General features: G+C 45.3%; 1 protein-coding gene across 1 annotated transcript; it reads left to right on the top strand.

Moving 5' to 3' along the window:
• Window positions 1–8,942: 8,942 nt before the first annotated feature.
• LOC115384039 (SH3 domain-binding protein 4-A-like) lies at window positions 8,943–25,495 on the top strand. Its single transcript, XM_030086319.1, has 5 exons — window positions 8,943–9,137; window positions 13,941–14,101; window positions 14,852–17,175; window positions 24,311–24,499; window positions 24,771–25,495. The coding sequence occupies exons 2-5, from the start codon at window positions 13,978–13,980 to the stop codon at window positions 24,993–24,995; spliced, it is 2,862 nt and encodes a 953-aa protein (XP_029942179.1). The 5' UTR covers window positions 8,943–9,137; window positions 13,941–13,977; the 3' UTR covers window positions 24,996–25,495.
• The last annotated feature ends 47 nt before the right edge of the window (window positions 25,496–25,542 follow it).

The following is a 25,542-nucleotide window of genomic DNA, read 5'->3' as shown; positions in this document are numbered from 1 at the left end:
CCCCCCCCCCCACCCCCCCACCCCCCGAGGAAACCGACACTTCAGAATTCAGAGTTTCTGATGACATCCTCTGACCTTTGACCTCTGACTTGAAGACGCAGGTGCAGGTGAGTCTGACAGGTGTCATTATATTGATTCGCCAGCAGGGAGCAGCAGCGTATCACACACTTCTGAAGCAAGTCACCTTGAACATGGAGCGTTTTTTTTTTTTCTTTTCTGCTTCCACGTTTACATTTATCACATTTTACCAAGAGTTGCACTTTTTTATTCCGTTTTAGCAGCTTCTGTGTTGTCTTTTGTATCTCTGTGTTCATTTTCCATTCTTTTGTGTCACTTTCCAACTTTATTTACCACGTTTGTTTGCTTTTGAGCTCTCTTACGCCTTTCACTGTGACTATTCCGCATGTTTTCATGCACACGCGTCGCCTTTTTTAATCTTTTTTGCTCAATCTTTTTTGCATCTTTTGCATTTTTCAACTCATAAGGAAGTTTTTCTCTTTCTGGCAATGCTTTTGTTACAGCGTTTGCATCTTTTAAAGGAGGAAAATCGACCTGAGGTCAGACTGAAACATTCTGAACCCAGAGGAGAGTTTGACCTAAAGGTGGCACTAAAAGACAATCGGAGGATGCAGGAAAAAGCCTTGTTGATGTGTTTCCTGGCGACAGCCTGAACGATGTGGTGTCATGATCGGCAGCATAATCTGGACAGATCGTCAGCCTGCGACCGCCCAATAATCCCATCCCATTTTTTTTTTTTTTTAACATTTGCTGAAACAAAGCGTCGTAAATACTGATCACAGATCGGTGGACGGACGTGTCCTGCGAGGGCCGAGGCTGCTGCCAGCGTCACTCTGCTGCACATTACTCTGACTTATGGCTGCAGTCCAGCCACTCAGCTGATTTGTGAAGGTCGCCCGCGGCGCTCCGCGGATTCCCCCCCCCCCCCCCCCCCCCCCCCCCCACCCCCGTTTGTCTAAAGAAGGCGGCTAGTGTCACATTCAGCCCTCAGGTCTGATCTGAACACCTGAATCTACAGTCTTCTTGTATTGAATGTTTCCCTTGATTCTTACTGTCTTTTTTTTTTTATCTGACTGATTATTCTTGCTTTACTTAGCATCATTTTCGTTTATCGTCATCATTTTGCAGTTGGTGTTTATTTTATTCTATTTTATTATCATTTTATTGAAGATTGGATCCCCATTAGCTGTCACCAGGGTGACAACTAATCTTCCTGGGGTCCATAACTACATAAAACAATTCTAAATAAGAACATGAGCAAAGTACATAAAACAGTGAACAGAATGGATAAAACAAACACTCATGAAACGCAGTGCATGAAGACCATTAAACAATTGAATGAGAAAAAGAAGTAAAATAAATATATACACACAATTAAATAGAAGACCAGAAAACCAGATAGAACAAGACAATGATACAAATGAAACATAAAACAAGAACTAAGAATGCACCTACAATGCAATCACGCTTTGAAGATTTTCGTGACCATAGTTTTAAAAGCTTTCATGTTGTTCTCCTTTCTTACAGTAGAAGGTAGCCTATTCCACAGATTCGCTGCCCTGTACATCACCGTTCTTCACATTGCCCCAGATTGAGCCTTTGGAAGCGATATGTAATCTGCCACATGGGATCTAGTCAAATGAGAGTGGCGATCATGAACGTAGATAGTTTTTTCATATAGAGGCCGAGGTTTCATTTTTATCCGTATATTCTGAAAAAAAGTTCCAAGATTCCTCTGTAATCTCTTCTCCACATGTAGCCATGACAAACACTGATGCATATAGTCAATGTGAGTCCGAAATGGGCAAGGAAGAACTAGTCGTGCAGCTTTATTTTGCAGCACCTGTACTTTATGAATATCTTTTTTTGTGGTACCCGACCATAAGTACTGAGCAATAATCCAGATGAGATAGAACTAAAGACTGAGTGACATATCAAACTGATGATTCTGTCATGAAATAAGCACATCGTCTGATGGCAGAAAGTGCTCTACCCATTTTTGTCACAATCTTTCCAATGTGACTAGTCCAGCTCAAGTGATCATCTATAGTTACGCCAAGGAGAACAAACTTTTGCACCTGCTCCAGGGGTATATTATCTACGGTGAGGGACAAAAAGTTTCTGTTCTTAGATTGCTTCCTAGAGTCCAGAATCATGCACTTCGTTTTACTAACATTTAAAGCTAGTCTGTTAGACTCTACCCATTCAAATACATGGTCTAAATCACTTTGAAGCACATTATTCAAAATTTGCAGGTTCTCTGAACCGTAATATATAGTTGAATCATCAGCGTACATGGCTACATGGGATCTATCTAAGATGAAAGGAAGATCATTAGTAAAAATTGAAAAACACAGAGGACCAAGGCAGCTACCCTGAGGAACACCACATTCCAGCTTCAGCACAGAAGAAAAACTACCATTGAAGTATACTGACTGTGATCTATTTGTTAAATAGCTGTTGAACCACTTAAGAGAACAAGCAGAAGAGCCATAAGCAGACAGTTTGTTCAGCAATAAGTTGTGATCTATCACGTCAAAGGCAGCGCTGAAATCTAAGAACACAGCACCAACTTCATTTTTTTGCATCAAGTTCACCTAGCCAATCGTCTGTCATATGGACAAGTGCAGTGGAGGTAGAATGGCTCTCTTTAAAGGCATGCTGAGAATCAGATGTGATATTAAAATTCATAAAATATTGTGATATTTGTCCAAATATGAGCTTTTCCACAATCTTGCTCAAAACGGGCAATATACTAATGGGTCTGCTATTAGTGCCACTAAGAGCCAGCTTATTATCCTTAGGTAGGGGGATGACTTTAGCCAATTTCCAAATATTGGGGAACAAGCACTCTTTTAAACTCAAATTAAAAATGTGACAAACAGGCTTGGCAATATATTTCGCCATTAATGAGATCATTTTCCCATCCAAGTAGTCCAGCCCAAATGGTTTGCTATTCTTTACTGATTTCAATAGTTCAATAGGTGTTGGTCATTTTGAGTATATTTTTCTGCTTGATGTCTATTTTATATTTGTTTTTTTCATTCATTTTGGGTGTTTTGTCCTTCTAATTGTCAGTCGTCGTCGTCCTCCTCCTCCTCCTCCTCGCCTCTCTGTTGGTTCTTTTCGCTTGATTGGAGTCCAGAACTCTGCCCCGGTCGCTCTAATCCTGGTTTTCTTCTCCAAACTGCTGAAGCGCCGATGTACCGCCGTGTATTGTGTTGTAATTGCGATCATTCGCTCCATCTTGTTCCAGCTGCAGCCTCCTGTGTGGCGTCATGTTGTTCCACAACATGTGAGACGGAAGGCGGCGATGTCTTACATTTCGAAACAATCATATTATCATTAAATTCAGTAATTTTTGTCACAATTTTCAGAATCTGTAATGAATAATTTCAAGTCATTATTTCTTGAAATAACTTTACACACATTGAGTATTTATTGCACAAATTCACATTCAGTTAAGTGTTCACAACCCACAGAGTGTGTGACCTAAAATTCACTTACACACGTAACAATCATCGTACACAACTAATACTTCCTCTGTTACAGGTGATCAAGCCTTTTTCCCCTTTATTACCTTCATACCAGCGGATTCATTTGCATTTCTGAGCCCTCGCTGTCTCCAGAGTGACCTTGAACATGCATTTGTGTTCGCGCACATGTGTGTGTGTGTGTGTGTGTGTGTGCGCGTGTGAGTATCTGTTCGGCTGCAGAGTGGCCATCTCATGTCGCATCTTCCCCTCCCTAATCCCATAATCCTCTACTGGCTCCACTCTCACCCCCCCCCCCCGATCGGATTAGAGCTGCTGGATCAGAGCACACACACACACACACACACACACACACACACACACATACACACACACACAGGCCTACCTGATGGCCCACATACTGTACCTGCCTGCTGATGACTGCATCCATTAGAACAATAAAGAGGTGGAGGGGAACAGACTGCGGACTAAATAAAGGTCAGAGATGAATCGGTGTGAGCCGCTGTAAGCTGGTTACCGTCACACGGATCCTTCAAATCTAATTTTAACCTCGAAATCTGACTGAACGACGCCACGCGTCATAGTTTATTATGTATTTGGAAAACAAAAACAAAAAAAAATCACGAAATGACAAAAAAAAAAGTCATCATCAGTCGCCGTGGTTTTCCTTTCTCTTTTTTTTGAGTTTTTACCCGGTCAGTAGGTGAATGAAGCGAATCAGACCGCTTTAGCGGTGGAAGTGTCGCCGCCGCCGCCGCCGTCGCCGCCGTCTGGAGGGCGGCTCCTCCTCTGCCAGCAGACGGCGTCGCTCTGAGCCGCTTTAACCTGCCGCCGGCCCAGACCTGGTTTTTTTTTTTTTTTTTTAGGACGGCGCGCCTCCTCTCAGACCTTGCTTTGTCTCTGTGAAGTTTTCCTCCACACGGTTTCATTTGCGTTGCATCATGTTTCAGTGGAGCGGTTTCCTGGACCCACTGGAAACAGCGTTTCTTCTTTAACAGACTGTGAAAGCGGGGCGAGGTGGTGCAGGTTTCCACATCCCCCTTTGTCAGAGTTCCTCTGAGTGACTTGCAAATATTTAGACACCATCAAAAAAAATCTAAATATGCGGGGGGTTTTTTTTTTTCTGTATTTCAGGATTAATTGGAAAGGCAGATCAAACCAGCGCATCCTGTATGTGGCGTGAATCACGAAAACGATCCTTCCTCCTGCCAAACAATCTCAGAGCATCAACAGGTGACACCAGTTGTTTCATTGTATGAACTGATTATTAACTTATGTATATATGTTTAACTTAATCAAAATGTTAAGAATAGTAATGCAATTATTTGAAATGGTAATGATATAATTCAATTAATTTAATACATTTTAAGAACTTGAACTTGTTCCTCTTTTTTTACTTTTTTTTTTTCAGAAAAAAAACACCAAAATCGAAGCGTTTTTTTTTTTTTTTAACTGATAAAGATAATAAAAAGCCTTGTGGGGCTTCTTTTAAAGGCCGTTGGAGCATGTAATGTGGAAGGAAGCCTCTGCTGTCCCTTTAATGACTTCAAATCCAGAATTCAACCGTCAACCGCCGCTTGACGTTGGCGCCTGAATGAGTCTGTTCCACTCAGAGAGCCGCGGCAGTGAAGATATCCACAGCATGACAGCGATCACACCGAGCTAATCTCTCCACTGAAACCTCGTCCTCTTCACACACACACACACACACACACACACACACACACACACACACACACACACACACACACTGCAGGAAGAGGAAGAAGATAAAACACTTCCTGACAAGCACAACAACATATGGCGAGCGCTAAGCTGCCGTCGGGTCATAACAGCGCAGCTTCAAACGGGGGAAGTCTCTCCGTCCCGTCAGGGCGGATTACTGCCGCTCCCCGGCGCTCTCGGCACCTGACGCCGAGCCGAGGAGGAGCCCGGCTCTCCTGGCGGCGCCCGTTTGGAACGCGAGCGCCACACACCTCATCCCTCAGGGCAGCATCACCGGCGACGTTTCAGGAAAGGCAGCTTGAGGAGTTTCGCGTCAGAATAACTGAAGATACTCGAGGAGGGTTCAGGTTAAACTATGGGAGTTTGAATTCCATACTCCCATAGTGCATTGCGGCACAGCAGTTACACCATGGGTATCAATTCCAAAGACAAATCACCAAACGTATAGGAATCGATCTAAATACAAAGGTTTGTAGGAATAAAGTCGCTTAAAAACATGTCAGTGTTACAAGAAAGTCTTGAATTAAAGTACTCGTTGAATAAACGTACTTTAAATACATTAAATGCAACGTAGTGATTTATTATAAAAATGGCCATATTTTATGTCTTTTTTTTTACATTTTTCATAAATTTCCAGCTCTCCAGGTGGGAGTTTGTCATGCCTGCAAACTGGGAAACTTACAAACGGTCAGGAACTGAAAAGAAAAAAAGCTCCAGACGTTGAAGTGACGGCGCTCGTCTTCCTGGTTTTCAGCTGCAGTTTAATTACTCTGCTGTAATGAACGCCACAAACTCATGTATTTCCACCTCTTCTCGACCTTTCTAAACTCTGACAGGCGATCCAAGCGGGCAGCTCACGTTGCCATGGGAAACCTGCGGGCAGAAGGGGGATTGTGGGTAAGTGGTGTTGAGCTGAAGTGGGTTTCAGAGATAATGATTGTACAAGGAAGAGTCCGGATTCATCATGTGTGTGCATGTGTGTGTGTGTGTGAAAGTGCAAAACTTTGGGCGTCCATTTTCACGACAGCCACAGAAAACAGAGCATTCCCTCGTTCACAAACCACGAATTAAGCAAACCGTCATTTCGCTGAAAGCCACGTTGCAGCACTAAATGTGGAGGCGAAATGTGTGAGCAATGCAACTTTTCAATGGGATTCACTGTCGTCGTTGAGGAATCGGAACTGGAGCGTTAAAATTAAAGCGTGATTGTTCCCGTTTTCAGGGTGATTTCAGGAGACGGGCTGACTTGCTCCCAGACAGCCATCCAGCCGAGTCAGGATGCTTGAAGCTGCTGCCAAAGCTCCTCGTTTATGAGGGGGAAAACATCATTACCCTCCAGTGATCTCCACCTCCCCCTCCCCACCGCCACCCAATCTCCACCGAGCGTCCTTGAGTGAAACTCCAAATCCCCTCCTGCTCGCCACCTTTCGCGGGCAGAAAAAGACGTGAAAACGCGGCCGACGCAGGGAAATCCAGGCGGTTGAATGGCCACCATGCAGTAATCTTTCATAAAGCAGCTTTGTTTCGCGTTAACACCGTCACTTTCTCTGCAGATTTACTCACAAACACACACACATTCAGAAGAAAAACCTCCCAGAAAAGAGCGAAAGTGCACGGATATTCATTTTCTTCCTGAAACTGGCCGTTGTCCAGACCTCCAAGGCGCTGTTGCTCCAATGATTTATGGCTTTCTTTAATTCAAATTCATCATCAGGAATTAGCAGTAAATCCTAAAAACGCTGCCTAAGGACAAGGGCGGCCGCGCCGCGCAGGTGAGTGTTTGTGGAGATACAGCTCTGTAGCTCTGTAATCCTCGGCCTCTCGCCGCTGCCGCCGCCGCCGCCGCCGCCGAGGAGGTGATGAATAAGTCATTTTTGCTGAACAGGTTGAGGCAGCCTCCGGTGAGGAGTCCTCGTAAACGGACAGATGGAGGCGAGAGAGGAGAGCAGAGTGAGAACATGAGGTCAGTCCTCCCTGCTGAAGCACTCAGGTCTGTTTTTGGCTTCATCCTCAATGTCATTAAACAAATGAACAGAGTTTATTTGCCCTTTTCTTTTTCTTTTTCTGTTTTTGGTTTTAGAGCCGCTGTCTCTCCGACTCACTGAAAAGGCCGCTAGCGTCAACATGACGCGCATCTTTTTTCCTTGGTGGTCAGTATTTTTCCAAAAAGTTGAGATAAAGTGTCTCAGAGGATTACAGCAGCTCGGTCTGTTTGGAAGCAGAATAAATCCCGCTCCTCCAAAGCTGCCCAGCTTTTTATTTGCTATTTTAAGCTCCTGCTCACTTTTTTTTTTTTTTTTTTTTTTCCCAGGAATTCCTGCGTTTGCACTCACTCACGCTGCATCTGAAATGAAGCGAATTCCTGGTGTTCCTTCCCATAACCAACCTGGCTGACACGCAGACGCCCGCTCATTCTGATGCAAAACGGGCGGCGCTGATAGCGAGGCCGCTTGATAAAGCGGTGAATAGCGGGGCTCCTTTTCAGGCTCTGAAAAGCCGCACATGAATGGACGCGCCCGATTCAGCCTGCGCCTCCAATAGGAGCTGAACCGCGGGCCAGCAACGGCCGCTCGCCGCGCTGACTGCTTCACACAACCCCCCCCAAAACAACGGTCTGTGCCAAGGTTCCCAGGAGGAGCGTGCAACACTTCGAGGTTTAACGTCTCGCGTCGTTTGCATTCCCGATCCTCAACTTCAAAAAGCAGCAGCAACTGCAATTTCAGTTTTCAGGTTGTTTTCAGTTGTCTCCTCTGAGATTTAGAGCATCTTCCTCCCACGGGCTGATGTAACGTCATCTGACATCCAGATTATAGATCACATTCCTCCTTTCTTCTGTTTATGAGTATTTATTTCCTATTCTCTGACATGATATGTAATCTGATGCATACGTTAGGTGAGATTCCCTCCTTTCGAAAACGCGGCATGTCTGACGACTTGTGAAAGACTTCACAGCAGAGCGGGCCCATTTCAGACATCTCATCCTGCGTTTATGAGATTAATTAGCACAATTCTCCTGAATTAGTGTCCCTTCTTTGTGCGTTTCCAGCTGTTGTCGATGGATTTAATCGCCGCTGGATCTGTTTGGTGCGTCTGAGCCTCGACTGCGGGACATGGAACTGCTCCAATCACTTCATTTGTCTCAACAGACACAATTTTATCTGTTCTCTCAGTTTTCCTGTGACTTTTTTGTGTCGTAACAGTGACATTCCAACTCCTTAGTTAGCTGATGTTTTTTTCCCCGACAAATACGAAACTGATTATTTTGGCACTTTTTGTCCTTGATTTTTTTGTTCTTTTTAATGTACAGTATTGAACATTTGTAACATTTGTTTCAGACATTACTTTTTTTTTGTATTTTGACCTTTTTTTAATCCCAATGCCTTGCAATTTCATCAAATTCATAGTGTTTGTTAATTTTCATCGAATTTAATTTAACCCTAACCCTATCAGAAACCTTTTGTTTTTCTACTTTAATATTAACACTTTATCGCATTTTTTTGTCTTTTCTTTTACTGTTGATGTGCGTGAACTCGGTGAATGAAGGTGAAGTAATTGATTACTCGAAGGTACATGCTGTAACGTGTGCTTGGCCACGCCCCCCTCGTGTCGTCACCCTCGCGCTCCTCCTCCTCAGTCAGTCTCGAGCGGAGACGGAGGAGCTCGTGCGAAGAGTCGCCTGTGACCGTTAAAAAGAAAAAAAAAAACTTGCGGGAGTGGAATTAAACGCATTTTTCACGTCTTTTTCTCCTTTTCCTGCGTGTTCGTTTCTTTTTCTCCGAACCAGACCGTGAGTCAAATGTCGGGGGCTAAAAGGAGGAGTAAAAGAAGAAGAAGGAGAAGTGTAGCGGGGCTCTCCATCAGCTCCTCTCGGCTCCCCCTCGCTGCGCTCACCGCCCGGAGGTCAGTCCACTTTACACACGCTTTACGTTTCACACACACTCTGCTCCGCTCTGGAAACACACACACGCTCAGCTCCGCGGTACATCAGGGCTTCAACATGTGGGTCGTAATTCGGCTTCGATAAAAAAAAACCCAACAATGGTTCTTTCTTTCACACGTTTATCAGCGCAGCGCCGCACTTCACAGGTACATTGACAGCACCTGACAGCCCGACTGCCTTTTATTAAAGTTTCTGTTTTAGCTCATTATTCTCGAATATATCTGTGATTTTTACGATGTGGTGACATTTGAACAGCTTACAGTGCTTATTACCGTTTTATTTTCGGCGATATTTGTTACACTGGAACAGCCACGCAGACTCAATGTCATCAAAATTTACTTCGATGATTTCTTATAGTGTTGAAGTTCAACACTTTTGTTGTCAGCTCATCATTCTCTGTGATATAAATGCAGAAATATTTGTTACAGTTGCATTTTATTATTGCCTCCTTAATTTTATATCATTGGGAATATACTATCCTTCTGATATAAATCTGTATAGGTGGCTTGATCGTTTCTATGATCCACCGTAAAGGAAGTGTTACATTTCAACAGTTCTGTCATTAATATGCCAAAAATCGTTTTTGATCATTGATCTCCGTAATATACCAACAAAAATTTGTACATTTTAACAGCTTTCTGTGCTGTTTGCTCATTATTGTTTGTAATTTACATGTATGATTGTTTTTCGATGAGAGGGCTTCGTTTTGGTCGTCTGTAGTATTTCTGTTACTCCAAATATGAATACCTGGAGCAGAATTAGCCCTCCCCACTGTCCGTATCGTTCCTCTAATGTAAAGAATAGGCTTACCGTTGACCATGTTGACAGTTTTATGAGCTTTTTTGTGTAGTAGTCTAAAAATATCAATATTCTACTCAGAGTGGGGTTACATTTACCCCCTTTCTCTGCTCTGTATTTGAATTCAAGCTCCCTCCTTGTATTGTTCTCATTAACCATTGCATGTTGGCATTAGGAGAGTGATTGCAGGGAAAAGCCAAGCAGCAGATGGAGCGAAATGTCTGGAAATGATAGGTTGACAATTAGTGCAGAGCATTGTGTGTCCCTCCTCCTCCTCCTCCTCCTCCTCCTCCTCCTCCTCTTCTTCCTCCTTAGTCCTGCCAATAAGGTCATCTGATAAGCTCCAAATCCCCCTCGCCCTCCCTCGCTCAGCCTCCAGGTTTCAGAGGAGTGTTTTCCAGTGTTGTTCCACCTCAAGATCCCTTTTTACTCACTCTTTCTTGCCTGCATTTGTCCCTTAATCTATTTTCCTTCCTCATGCTTCCTCCTCCCCCCCCCCCCCCTGCTGTATTGTGATCATTTTCTCGCTTTCTCCTCATCCTTTCATCTTCCCCATATTCACCCCCTCCCTTTTTTTCCATACCTGTGAGCTTTTCCACATGGTGGAAACTCAGCATTTAGCTCTTTAAAGGCAGGGATCACTTCACAAACTGCAACAAATCTTTGAGATTGAAGATGTATGGGTTATTTTAGGTCTGGAAGTCTGATTTTTCTTAAATTTTTGTAGAAAAGTCTCAAAATTTAGCCTTTTATGGGTAACATAACATGCTTTTTATATATTTTTTTCTCCTTAATGGTAGATCAAAGATAATACTGGATGATAAACTGTTTTAGTAATATTGTAAGATAATTCTGAAAATATTTTTTTAATTATTTGGCCACTTTCCTGAAGGAAAACATCTCTTATTCCTAGTTGATGCACCAACTTAATTTGAAGATTCAATTAAAAATACATCAAATAAATGATAGAAATGTACATTTTGGTAAGTATCAAATGTGTATTAGGCAAAGTAAAGCCAACAAATGATGAAATCGTTGATTTTTTTTTCATTTCAGGAGATTGGATTCTAAATATCCTTCATATATTCCATTCACATGTATTTTAGTCAGTCTTCTATAAAGACTTGAGCGATGGTGAGCACTTTGTGGAGGAGCATCATTGCCTGGCTGTCTTCCTGCCGCACGCCGGTGGTAAAAGATCACACTGGAAACGTCAAACGGTGGGAATCAGACCGCCTGTCCCCTGCAGACGTTCACCTCCTTCTTATTCTTCTCCTCGTGTGTTAAACCGCTTGAGAATGAGCTCCAGCGTGGAGGTGCAAGTGACAGCAGAGAGCCAGCACTTAGTGGGCTCATTTACCTGGAAATTCATCCCAAGGGGAGCGAGTGGCGATTGTCACATTTTACGGATGAATTTCCCCGCTGATGAGTGGTGGCACCCAGGGCAGAGCAGACTAATGTACTTGACCACACGCCAAAGGAAGGGATTATTTATATATTTACTCACCGCAGGCCAGGTATGAGAGCTTGCATGTGTGAAATTTTGTGTGGAAATGGTTAAAACAAACTGAACTGAGCGCCTTAACAAGCTGAATCATCACATTTTGTTTGTTTTTTTTTACTGTTGAATATGATTTTAAAGGTGTTTTTTCTTGCTGTCACAGATTGAAGGATTCAGCTCATGAGTGTGTCGCTCATCTGTGTTTGCTTGATCTTGATTTGAAAGACTTGTTTTAAGCCCGCGGCTTTGTTCAGGGATTACCACAGAAAACCGAGATTGGATGTAAATATGACGGGGGGGGGGGGTTTGTCGCGGAGACGCTCGCAGCATCCCTCCTGTAAGCTGCCCGTTTTAAACAACTGTGATGGAGACGTGATAAACTCTGCCTGAGCATATGGCTGCCTGAAATGTTATTACAGTAACATCCACCCGGGGATTAGCACCGGCCGACTCTCGCCTAATTAAACTTTGAGCCGCCCGACACGCCGCGCTCCGTCAGCCCGACTGAAACGACTTCATATACGAGCACAATCCCCGCTTCCCTCCAGCAGTTTGCTGCTGGAAGCTGCTGTTTTGGCATTTTGCAAAAGCAAAGTAAAACGAGCTGTTTCTGCGGTTGTTGTAAAACTGTTATTTTCTTGGGGAAGGTCATCCAGACTGTGTTTTTCTAACAAATTCTGGATGTTTTCTCCATTCCGGCTAAAGTTCATCATCCAGGAGGCCGATCTGCCGCCTCGACAGCTCTGCCTTCCTTTATTCCTTTCCCACTCGTGTATTTGTCAGGGTCGCCTCGCTGTTGTATCAGAGCTCGTCTTTGTCTGCCGGCGTGTTATTGATCGCAGCTGAGTGCTGGTGCCGGAGGGGGGACGGAAATGAAGTGTCCCTCGGAGGATTCCGATTGGCTCTCAGCGGGAGATCTCAGGTGAATGGATGAAGCTGTTAAACAGAGTGAAGCTTCGCAGATTCATGTGGAAGGAACCAAGTTGTGTGACGAAAAGCCAACATGCGCAGAGAGAACATGCAAACTCGTCAGAGAACGGCCTGCCACTGAATCCTTCGCAGAGTTTCAGACGCCTTTCCATCGCCTCCTGCAGGTGGATGGAGCCAAATGAGGAGGCAGAGCTGGTTTTATAAGGAAACTGTGGTGGTATATAGTTCAAACCAGTGCACTGTTCTCCAGAAAAAAAACTCCTTTAATTAGACTCCTGTAATGAGATCTCACAGGAGCAGTCACCATGCTTTATTATTTGGTGAATACTTTATTTTTCCAAGCAGCTGTTGAGAGCAGACAAAAAGCTCGGCGAGGGGAGCTTTGAATAATGCATGGCAGTCCTGGCTAATAATAGCTAATTTGCTGTATGTTATTCTCAGTTTTGAGTGAAGCTGTAAAGCGCCGTTATGAAAACAAACAGCGGCGTACGTTGCTTTAATCAGATTAAAATGGCGTCATTAGTTTTCCCTGTGTCGCCACTCTCCACGTCCTGCGGGAATAATAAAGTCTCCGGGGACGTTTTTATGCCGGGAAACAATTTCTCTCTAATCAGATTACAGTTCCTCTGCTGACGACGTGCTTTCACTCTGAAACTCAATCACATCTGAATTGTGACGGGGACAAGCAGGAGCGTGTCAAACATACCGTCAGTCAGATCCGGCCGGTAGGATGGAATAGTTTGGATCAAATGGGGCTGAGTTTGACAGCCCTGATCGGACCCGCTGCTGCACCTCTTAGCGTTATGAGCGCCTATTAAGTTCTTCCAGCTCATTTTGGGCTCTCTGTGGTCTCCCTTCGCTCAAAAGCGAGGAGCCAGAGGGAGGTTGTGGTAGTTAACGAGAGGAGTGTTCTTCACTCCGCAGAGGTGGAAAGAATACAGAAAATCTCTACCCAAGTGACACCTCCCTCATTTTGGGCTCTCTGGCACATCTGCGGGAACAATTTGAACCGTTTTGTGATTTGGATTTGCACCTTCTCTGTGATTTTATTGCTTTTATAGGCCAATAGATCTAATCTGGCAGCATCTGTGTTGAATCTCGCTGGGAAAGAAATTTACTGCATTCAAAATTAAATCTGTTCCCAGCCTTATTTCATGGTCTGAGCCCACTGCATTCAAAATGTGATGCATAACCAGAGAGTTTTTTTTTTCCTCGTTCTGTTGATCAATGGTAGGTGCGTTTGAGGAATCAGATAAAGCAAATCAGATTTACACCTCACCCTCGCTTCAGTAGCCACGCCGGCCCTCGCTGAATACTGGATTTTTAGAGCAGCAGATGGCGTCAACTGTGGGGGAAAAAAAAGTGGTTTATTCATGCTTGAGGTGAGAGAAGTGACAGCAGAAGTAAATAAAGGTGCACCGTGTCGTCTTGATTCAGATCCTGACCCATCCTGTCCTCCACAAGTAAATAAAGCCATAACTATATGAACAATGTGACAACTTGAAATCTTTAATGAATCCTTTTTGTCCTCCAGATGAAGAGCTGCGGATGAGTTTTCTTCACTTTTGGCCATGGCTGCCCATCGAATCATCCGAGTAACCAACAACAACCACATCCTTCCCCGCTGCAAGTCTGAGGGGACGCTCATCGACCTGAGCGAAGGGGTCACCGGAGCCAGCCTCAACGACGTCAAAGGTCCGCGTTTCGCCGCGCTTCACGCACACATCCGCCTCTCCAAGCCGCACATATGAATCTGGTGTTAATCACTCAGCACCTCCGAAATTTAACTAATTTGTCATTTTAATTTTTGCGCTTTTCATCTTCTCGCAATTAAATTATTCAGTTGGAAAAACGATGTTGTTCGCTCCCCGGCTCTTTTCACTCCACTGGTTTCTCTTCATTACAGCTTTGTTTACATGCTCCATATACGCTAATGAGGCGAACTAAAAATAGCAAATTATGCTCATCTGCTCACACATATCTTAAAAAAATTGTAGTCACAGTTGGATGATTAGAAATAAGCTTTTGGTCATTTTAGAGTCCTTTTTTTACCCTTTTTTTGGGGGGGCCAAATTGGAACACAAAATCGCATTATCTCATGAGTTTAACTGCTTCATTAGTTCAATTATGTCTGTGTTTGATTGTGAGACAAGCACTGTTAACTGTAATAATCAGCCACTGAGTCATTTAACGCATTTATCTGAAGGATTCATTCATTCATTATTGTTTTAATTGTGAAACTCTGGAACTTCTGCAAAGTGCTTTGTAAATCACAAACTAAATACCTATTTTACTAACCAAGGCTTGCTGTAGCGACTTGTTTTACCTCATATTGTATTTTTTATTTGATTCACAGCCTTTATTGTTTTGACTCGATTTTGGAAGATGCTGTATGAGAAATGATTGATTGATTGTATTTACAGTGATGGCCTCTCTCCTTTCCAGTGCCTTCTCCCAGTGCCTTAAGGCTGGACACGTCATCCTCCTATGGAGCCGCACAGGAAGTGGTTGCCATCAAGGATTATTGCCCGAGCAGCTTCACCACGCTGAAGTTCTCCAAAGGCGACCGCCTCTACGTTTTGGACACGTCGGGGGGCGAGTGGTGGTACGCCCACAACAACACGGAGATGGGATACATCCCGGCCGCCTACGTTCAGCCCGTCAACTTCAGGAACTCTTCCTTCAGCGACAGCGGGATGATCGACAGCCTCGGGGAGGGATACGACGACGGGTCCAAGGAGTTTGGTGGTCTCGGGGAGTGGAAGTTGTCCCCGGTCTACAACAATGCTCCCTATTCCATGAACCCCTTCATCTGCTCGTTGGATCAGAACCACAAAGACGTCGGCGTGAGGAGCTCGGCAGATCTCATCCTCTTTGATTCTCTGGCGTCACCCTCGAACTCCAACACGAGTATACTTGGGAACAACGTCTTCAGCAGCGGACTTTTTAACAACCCCACCAGCCCCAGCCAAGAGGTTGAACCCAACCTGCACAGGGACAACCCGTTTTTCAGAAGTAAGCGCTCTCATAGTCTGTCCGAGCTGTCCATCCTGCAGGCGCAGTCCAACCCAACCTTACCTTCCTCTGGTTTCTTCACGGGCCTCAAGGCTCCCTCGCCGGAGCAGTTTCAGAGCAGGGAGGATTTCAGAACTGCATGGCTGAACCACAGGAAGCTGGCCAGGTCCTGCCACGACCTGGACTCCCTGGGTCAGAGTCCCGGGTGGGGTCAGACACAACCGGTGGAGACCAACATCGTGTGCAGGCTGGACAGCAGCGGCGGGGTGGTCCAGCTTCCAGACACCAACATCAACATCCACATCCCCGAGGGGCACGTCAGCCACGGAGACCACCAGCAAATCTCCATGAAAGCCTTACTGGACCCCCCGCTGGAGCTCAACGGCGACCACTGCTCCACCCTCAGCCCCGTGGTGGAGATCAAGCTCAGCAACATGGAGATCAAGTCCTTCATCACGCTGGAGATGAAGGTGTCCGTCAGCGTGAAGAAAGAAAGCTGTCACATCGCAGAGGTGCTTTGTGTTCGGAGCGACTGCAAAGAGGGGCCTTACACGCCGATCCCCAACGCGTACGTTTACAAGGATACAGTCCAGGTGCAGCTGGACAGCCTGGAGCCGTGCATGTACGTGGCCGTAGTGGCTCAGGCGCAGTACATAACCCGCAATACCACCGTTTGGGACCACGTCCAGCGGAAGGTAACTCTGGGTGTGTATGGACCCAAGCACATTCACCCTTCCTTCAAGACAGTCGTGGCCATGTTCGGGCACGACTGCGCGCCCAAAACGTTATTGGTGAACGAGGTGGGTCGGCAGGCTGCGTCGTCGCCGCCGGTGGCCCTCCAGCTGTGGGGGAAACATCAGTTCGTCTTGGGTTTCCCTCAGGACCTGCAGGTGGGATTGTACTCCAACATGTCCAACTATCAGGTGAAAGCCAGCGAGGGCGCCGGCGTGATTCGAGGATTTCAGGTCAAGCTGGGGAAGATCAGCAGGCTCCTCTACATGATCACTTCCCACAACCCGAGCAGCATCGCAGACTTCACCCTGAGGGTCCAGGTCAAGGACGCCCTCGACTGTATCCTCACCCAGTTCTGCGTCCAGACACCTCAACCACCGCCAAAGAGCGGCGCAAGGATCACTGGCCAGAGGAGGTTTCTAAAAAAACGGGAGGTGGATAAAATTGTCCTCTCTCCGCTCGCCGTCACTTCTAAATATCCAAAGTTTCAGGAGCGCTGCATCACCAGTCTGAAATTTGGCAAGTTGATCAAGACGGTGATCAGGCAGCACAAGAGCACGTACCTGTTGGAGTACAAGAAAGGGGATGTAATCGCTTTGCTCAGCGAGGAGAAAATCAAACTGCGAGGGCAGCTACGGACCAAAGAGTGGTACATTGGATACTATCAGGGCAAGATGGGGCTCGTCCACGCCAAGAACGTGTTGGTTCTGGGTAAAGTCAAGCCCATTTACTGGTGTGGGCCGGACCTGACGACCACCATGCTGCTGGAGCAGATCCTCAAGCCTTGCAAGTTCCTCACCTACATCTACGCCACCGTGAGGACGGTCTTGATGGAGAACGTGGGAAGCTGGCGGGCGTTCGCCGACGCCCTCGGTTACGGGAATTTGCCGCTCCACTTTTTTTGCCGGACAGAGCTGGACAACGAGCCGGAGAAGGTGGCGTCGGTTCTGGAGAAGCTGAAGGAGGAGTGTACCAACATGGAGAACAAGGAGAGGAAGTCCTTCCAGAGAGAACTCATGATGGTGAGTCTTGATTTCAGCACGTTCAGATGCAGTCACCGTGTTGCAATTTGATCCTCTGCAGAACTGTGTCTATTAGAAACACATTAATGATCAAACAGAGGATGAGTACATATGTTGCCTCAAGTCTCGACGAGTTAAGGTGACTTTCAGGGAAACGGAGTCACCGTTCTTTCTTTTCAAACGTCGATTCAGCAGTGCTACATCTGCACAGTTCCTCTGTGAGAGGTAAGGGCAACAAAACTGGGCTGAAAAGAGCAGAATATCTGTCTAGTAGAGAATGAGTTGCTGCCTCTAATGTGATCTAAATGTGTGCCATTGAGCTGCTGCTACAATCACTGAGTAACAGTAAAAGTGCTGATGATGAGTTTCCGGAGCTCGACTCATGTTTAAGATCCTGCATGGGGGGAAAGAAAGAAAGAAAGAAAAAAGAAGACAGTCTTTTCTTGCATAATCCTTTAGGAGTAATGCAAGTTCACAATCACTTGAATTGTCCTTGTGTGGAATAATAACAAAAGGAATGAAATTGCTCCCTTTGGCCTGCGTCTCCAATAGGTGACTAAAAAATACCGTAATGAATGCAACAAGGAAGAGTTTGCAGCAGCTCTGGTTGTGATCAGCGTGCAGGTCTCACAGCCCGAGGCGGCTCAACAGCTGGAACATGAAAAATGAAGCATCTGGAGGAGAATGTTTAGGAGAGGAAGCCAACATCTGCGGCTCGCCTCAAAACAACTTCATCAAGTGGGTGCACGTGCAAGCCTCGGTTGCGTTTTATTGTCCCGGGACATTCCCCATGCCTGGAAAAGCGCGGCTGGTGAAGCGTGCGGACGTCGGGGTAAAGTGCCTTGCAGAGAGGGACCTTGACAGTCTCTGCTGAGGTCCAGGGAACAGGTGCTTTTCACCCGCAGCTGCCTCCCCGCGTTTGGCTGCAGGTCGTATCGTCAGGCCCACGATCTGAGCCCGAGGAGAGGGAGGTTTGCTTTTATGCCTTATGAAAGGCTTTCATTGTGGCGGCTACCTGCCGCCCCCGCCGAGGCTCTTTAACCGGCACAAAAAGCGCCCGGGCTTTCTTATCTCTGAACCGGGCTTCATCCTTGACTCCTGCGAGCTCCACGTGTTCAATATTTACCGCGAAATGAAACAAGGACACGCTTCACACGTCCTTCACTGAAGTTTCCCTCTGAAGTCAGAAACACTTTCATCGCCAAGGGCGAGGCAGGAATTGGTTTCGCTGGCCTCCATGGAAAGATTTGTTTACGTCTTTTTAAGTGTTATTTATCTCCCAGTGTTTTTTCGCTCTAACCGTGGTTGAGAAACATAAATTTATTCCCTCCTTCACTTTGAGGCCCGATTAAAGTCGCCTCTAACAAAACCGCGATGAGGCTCAAGCTCAGTGTGTGATGTAAAGTTAGCAGGACTTAAAGCGAATGGATCACAACACACAGAATATATTTTTGAGTTACTTTCATACAATATTAGAGCTTCTTCGGTCTCTTTTAGGCCCCGTTTTCACGACAGTGTTTTCATGGAAATGCTGCTATCGAGCATAATGACAACAATGAAGAAATAAATCAATGAGCTCAGTTATTGTTAAAATTAATTAAGACATACTTATTTCTTATTAGCAGTTGATAATAGAATCTTAAAAACTAGTGAATTTCACAGCTTTGATGTCTTCATGGAGCTGCACTGAGATTGAGTCAGCCTTCGTTTGAGCGTTGGGTCTGAATGAGTCTCAGTCAGCAGGAACAGAGCATTAAAGTGATTCTACATCCTGACACATCAGAAAGTCGCTGTTAAAAGCCTCCCGCAGCGTTTTCCCCCGAGAGCCGCGACTTGTCATATTCAGGCTGAAATGAAACGGCCCCCCCCTGAGTCACACTGGCTTGAATTACCAAGTCTCCTCCTCAAAGGGGGGAAAAATAGCTCGTGTTACGCAATGCTTACTCAATAAAACATCCCTGCAGTGGGAACCTCTGGCTTCAAAATCCTCTTTCAGCAAACAAGGCGATCTTTATTTTCTCCCAGACAAAACACCAAATCCATATAAATCTGTGTCGAACTCCAGAAAGAGAGAGGAACGGCTGCGATTGAATTACTCAACGTGTTCCTCCGCTGTGCCCGACGCACAAATTTAGACGCCTTACTCCACTGAACACCACTTATGTGTGCTAATTAGTTCAGAGGGAGGACGTGTTGAGAGGGGCGTCTGGCGGTGGAGGGTGTAATAAGAGAGGAGGGAGTGGGGATGATGAGAGGACACACCTTCATCAACAGTGAGGGGTGGGTCGCTGTTCCTCCCCCTCAGGGAGAAAAGCAGATCGATATCGTGCTTTGGTGAAAAAAAAAAAAAAAAAAAATGTATGCATGAAGCATACTTAATAAGCTGTGGTGTCACTTTTACAGGATTAATAAACTAAAGCATGTTTCTCTATAGAACTCAGTGTGTGAAAATACATAAGAACACAGCAGCAAAGCAACTATTAGAAAGAAAAGCTCAGAGAACAATAAGAAGTTATGTAAGTGCGGCGGTGGCGGCAAGCTGTTTGAAAGAGTTTCAGCTCTGATTTAAAGGTTCAAGCCGACCTCATAACATAATAACTAAGACGCCTTCCCTGTGTTTGCTTCTGTAAATAAAACCGCTCCAGATGATGAGAGGGTGTGTATTCACAGCTGTATTCACTTCTGTCATAAAGTATGCCGTGAATAAATGACCTGCTCTCAGCAGGGAGGGGATTGGTTCAGATGAAAAGGTTATGAAAAGGTTTTCTTGGTCGTTTCGGAGCTGCGGTAGACGTCGTTTCTTTTCCTCGTCCTCAGAGACAGCTCCAAGTAGCAGTTTGTGCACCTTTTATTATGAGCCCTGCAGCCTCCCCGTTTGATTACAGCGCTGTGTGCACTTTATCGCTTCATCCATGATTTCTCTCCAGCTTTCCATTGATCCGCTTCAGCCCGAAGCTGTCTTCAGATCATTAAAAAAAAAAACACTATTGAGTTGGTTTCTTCCTCTGCTACTTAAGTTTCACTGTTTATTAAAGTGGTAAACTGAGGCGATACGTGTTAATTTTATTTGTTTTCCATGTTTTTACTGATCCTGCTTCACAAAAACTGCTCCTGTCGCTGCTGCTCGCTTTCCTCCTGATCAGCTTACATAATCGCCCCAAATCCATCCGTATCTCCACTTTTTATTGAACAAAGGCAACACCAACAATAATCTGACTCTCTGCAGCAGCCTGTCTGATCACTTTACGTGCTCACTTTATCACTTTGATGAGTTTTCATTAAAATGCTGAAAGAAATGCACAGAATTGGTGAATTTACTGGGAAACTCTGAGTTACACATCTCTTTAGGGAAATAATTAAAAAGTAACTGGAAATTTTAAATCAAGAATCATTTTTAACAAGAAAATAAAAGAAAAAAGCCCATTTAATAGAATAAATCCCAATTTCTGAAGAAAAGTCACAAATATTACAGAAAAAAATTCATTATACTTTATCACTCAATCTCAAAATGAGATATTTAACTATATTTGTATTAAAGAATATATATTTAAAAAAAAATCACAGTCTCGTCAAGACCAGAATACAACTTTTTTACAAAAATTTGTAAAAGTAGCAGATTTTCAAGAAAACTTGATATTAAGACGAAAACTCTAAAAACTGTTGTTTTGAAATCAATATATTGCTTCCATTGAGGTGTCTTTCTGACATTTTTCACTTTATCGAACATTTCTGAGTTTGTCTTTTACACTTTATTTTTTTCCTGTTTATTTGATCGTTGAACCTTTTTCCAATCATGGGTTCGGCTGTTGCATGATGTCGATATTGAACCGTTTTGATTATTTCTGTGATATGAAGGTTTTGCATACAGTCGACCTTTTTGCTGCTGGATTTACGCCGGCCGGCCTCACCGACAGTTGTTCCCATGCGAAATGTGAGCGGGCATTGATCAGGACAGGAGACGGGGGACTCGGTGTGGTCGGCGGGGGTGGGGGGGGGGGGGGGGGGGGGGGGGGGGGGGGGGGCATGTGACACCGCCCCGGTAGATCTTTTAACGGCGTGACTCGAGTTACAGAATGAGAAAGAGAGACTGAAAGGCCAGGAGGGCGCCGCTTAATAATAGATCGCCGCACGGAGGCGGCCCGATCGCTCCTGCAGTGGGACGTAATCAATCCTCCCATCCACCGAAAAAAGTCCAGAGATAAAAGTCAGCAGCAGCTCGGAAAACGTCTCCATAAACGTGCAGCCGTCCCCCCCGCCCCCCTGCGACGGCCCATAAAAAAATCAGCATACTAAATAAGCCGTAAATGTTTTAAGAGCCGCTCTGACCACGGTGCCGCTGCAGGGTATCAGGATCACAGACTGTTAATGAGAAGAGAGAAAACCATCTTTTATTAGCAGAGAAACTCTTTCCAGTGACCTTCAAGTCCACACACCAAGGTCTTTACGCAGTTTTGGAGATAAGAAACATTCACAAGTACAACAGGAGGATCAAAGGTGCATTTTTGTGTTACTTTGTGTGATTTTACCAGTGAATATCTTAATTTTTCCACAAACTTTTGAGGTCAGTACAGTATGTGTTGCCTAAAAATTGTTGAAGTTTAATAAAAGTGAGGTTTTCAAAGCTGTATAAGATTCTTCTTTAAAATGTGATGAAACATATGATGATACATTCACAAAAATAGTAAATATTACCAATTTACACTGACAATGAAGTAATAACTCAATTCAGAAACATAAAATACAAACGGAAACACTAAAACTTAATCTTAAATTATGGACTGAATGTAGTTAAGGTGAAACGCACTTCATAGGTATCCATTTTCAGGCTTTGTTGGAGCGGTCTTGTGGTCACTGTCCTCCTGAAGCGTGGTGAAGCGAGCGTCCGCTCAGCTGTCGGCGCCGTCTGTCCGTCCCTCATGTGAGCGCTGCGGCCTCTCACGGAGCAGCTGCTGTTTTCACATCACACTCATGTTGAGGGTTCGTCAGCTGGAAACGCGGAGAACAGATAGCGATGTGTTTTCATGTTTTTTCTGGAATATTTTCAGAAATGGTGTTCCTCAGGGCTCTGTCGTTGGTCCCTCACTGTTTACATTCAACACAGTTCATGATCGTCATGCTTTTTTTTTTTTTTTTTTTTTTTTCTTCCTTAAATATGTGTTGTGAAAGTGAACAACCTTATGAAAATAACAGGCAAATTCTGGACCTAATTTTTGTGCTTCATAATCTTGAATCCCATCGGGACTGGATCCTAATGTCAGGAACATGAAGTGGTGAATGAATAGTGTGGTCGTTAAAGGAGCCTCAAATAGAAGGAAATGTAAAAAGTCTCCAGCTGGGAGCTCAAACAACAGCTGACAGAGTCCTTGAGCAACGGGTTGAGCTTTGACCTCCATCTGCTGCCGTCTACAAATCAGAAATCCGAACCAAAAAAAAAAAAAAAAAAGGATTTCTTTTTCCTCTCCCGTCTGACCTCCTGACATCGTTCTGCAGCTCGAACTTCCTCCCGTCTCAGCCCGTCACGCCTCCGAGCTTTTTTTTTTTTTTTTTTTAATCCTTTCCGGGCTTTAGGCGTCACAGCTCACCTGCCGGCTGCCCGGCCTGCACCTGAACGCACCGCCAGGGTTTCTCGGACAGCGGGAGTCTAAATTTAGAGCTGCAGACAGGAGACGTGACGGCCAGAAGAGCAAGAGACGAATACAGTGCGAGCTGGGCGTGACCCGCGGAGGTCGGTCAGGTTAATGAAGTCCATCTATCACAGCACAGCGCAGATACATCACGGCCATCGCTGCATCAGTAAAATAATAGAAGCTTTCTGCAAGGTTCCCCTCAGACATATGGTGGCATTTTTAAAATGAATTTTAAAACCACATAGTATGAGGTTTTATACACTTAATTGCAGTTTCACGTTAAAAAAAACCTCTTGAATTTCAGGAAAAATTTGCAGATATGAGTTTATTGCTGACAGAGAAGATGGACTTGTCTGACCTGATCATTTTCACCACGTTGCAGTCCCTCTGGTTTGATTTGTTTATGGAATTATTTTCTGATCCTTGGATTTTATGTCTATATTGAAGAAATCTTCATTTTATTATTTTAAAAGTTGCGAAAAAACATTCTAATACTGAAACATTTTTAACATTTTTAAAGGTGCTTGAAAAATAATGACATTATTGAGACTGAATTGAACAGTTGAGCAGAAAGTTAAATGCAGTTCATTTTCAGTCAAAACCCGCAGAGTGTTGTCAGACCCGTGTCAGCAGAGCGAGCTGCGAAATAAATCCCGTCATTAATCATCTCATGTCAATAATTAATGGCTGCTGCGGCGCTTTTCAATGGACTCCACTCTCCAGGAGCCACTTCAGCCCGGCTCACGTCTCCGCCAAGGCGGAGTGCCATTCTTCCTCTCTTTCTTTTGCGCTCGATAAAAACGATCTGATATGTTTCAGTCTGCAGATTAGAAACCAGCAAGACCTCAGCACATTTCGTCCCCGCAGCTATAGCACCGGAAGACAGGGGGCGCCTCTGAGCAGCTACGATGATTAAAACCCATCGTTGTGTAGAAAGTCTGAGCAAATAACAGTGTTTTAAGTTCTGTTCCTTTTTCTGACATGATTCACATGAATCTCTGAGCTTCATTTGTCAGAATGAGGTGACTTGACTTTGACCTCTGAAGGCCTCGGGCTTCGAACCCCTCTTCATTTCGCCTTATTATCTTCATCCTCCTTCCTCCTCCTCCTCCTCTGAGTGACACAGCTGACAAGATTCATCATCCTGTTTACTGTACTGAGGAGGCAGTAATGGCTCTCTCAAGCAACGCTGTTCAGCGTAATCCTGTAAGTCGTCCGGCTGCTGTAAATACGTCCTTACTCATCTGTCACGGGTAAACGAGGGGTAATGAAAGAGGCCGACTGGAAAAGCACACTCCGAGGCGCATTTACTTGAAAGGATGTATGACTCAGATGATTATTTTCTCGTTGCATACAAAAAAATCAGTGCGTGTGTGTGTGTGTGTGTGTTGCTGTCCTGTGGCGATCCTCTCTGCTTGTTTCCCGAGGTTTCTCTTTATCTCACGTATCGGCTACTGTGGAGGAAACCCCGGATGATGTGAGATCTGGGTGTGTCTCGATCCCACCAGGCGCTGCTGAAGATGGACTGTCAGGGTCTGGTTGCCAGGTTGGTGCTGGACTTCGTGCTGCTGACCACGGCGGTGGAGGTGGCGTCCCGGTGGAGGGAACTGGCCGAGAAGCTGGCCCGAGTGTCCCGGCAGCAGATGGAAGCGTACGAGGCTCCGCACCGAGACAAGAACGGCCTGCTGGACAACGAGGTGAGAGGCGAGAGGAGAAACCCGAACCGTCCCACCGGTCACTTGATTGATTTTGTTTATTTGTCGTCAGATGTTGCACAAATTGAATTTAATCCTCAATTTTTCCCCTTTGCCTGACCTGCACCTTCCACCCCGAAACATTTCCCCTCACAATAAAACATTTACCATTCATGTCCCTTAACCTTCACCCTCCAAACCCTGAATGCTCGCCCGCCGTCCACCCCGACCCCCCTTGTCTTTACCCAACCCCCCCCCCCCCGAACCTCTTTAGTCCATGTGGAAACCGGCCTACGACTTCCTGCTGACGTGGGCGGCGCACGTGGGCGACAGCTACCGGGACGTGATCCAGGAGCTTCACCTGGGCCTGGACAAGATGAGGAACCCCATCACCAAGAGGTGGAAGCACCTGACGGGCACGCTCATCCTGGTCAACTGCCTGGACACCCTCCGCGGCGCCGCCTTCTGCCCCACCGGATACGGAGACTTTGCCGTTTGAGGGTTTTTAAGGCACTCGCACTGCTTCTGGTATTAAAAGAAAACAAGGGCAGATGGATTAAAACGGCGAAGTCCGCAAAATCCGGAGATTTCAGGTCATGATCGAAACAGAGAAACCAATGTGAAGCTGGACGTCCTCCTCTTTGTATTTCCTTTTTATACATCCTACCCTTCTTTTCACTATTTCGCCGTTTTGCTCCGACCAGTCGTCTGTCTCTGGATTCTCTCTCTGCGGTTTTTGTTAATGCCCCTTGCAGTGTGGCTTCAGCGAGTTTCCACTGGCAGAGCTTTCTTACCGCACCCTCAGGACGGCATCACAGACCTCCACCGCCGCTTTCACACCGCCTGCGCAAAGCTGCTTCCACCTTTTCAACCGTCTCAACGTCCCTCCTTTTCTCATAGTCTTCAGTGTCCCAGTCGAGAAAAAAACAGCAGATACATTCACACTTTTAGTGATTAGTTTGCCAAAAAAAAAAAAAAAAAACATTCATTCATTTACCAGCAGTGTTTTGTCGTTTTAGTTTCCCTTCAGAGGTGTTGCTGCAGAA

The sequence above is a fragment of the Salarias fasciatus genome (genome assembly GCF_902148845.1).
Source record: "Salarias fasciatus chromosome 23 unlocalized genomic scaffold, fSalaFa1.1 super_scaffold_20, whole genome shotgun sequence".
Classification (NCBI taxonomy): Eukaryota; Metazoa; Chordata; class Actinopteri; order Blenniiformes; family Blenniidae; genus Salarias; species Salarias fasciatus.
The sequence above is the reverse complement of the archived record's forward strand: the minus strand, read 5'-3'. Positions and strand labels throughout refer to the sequence as shown.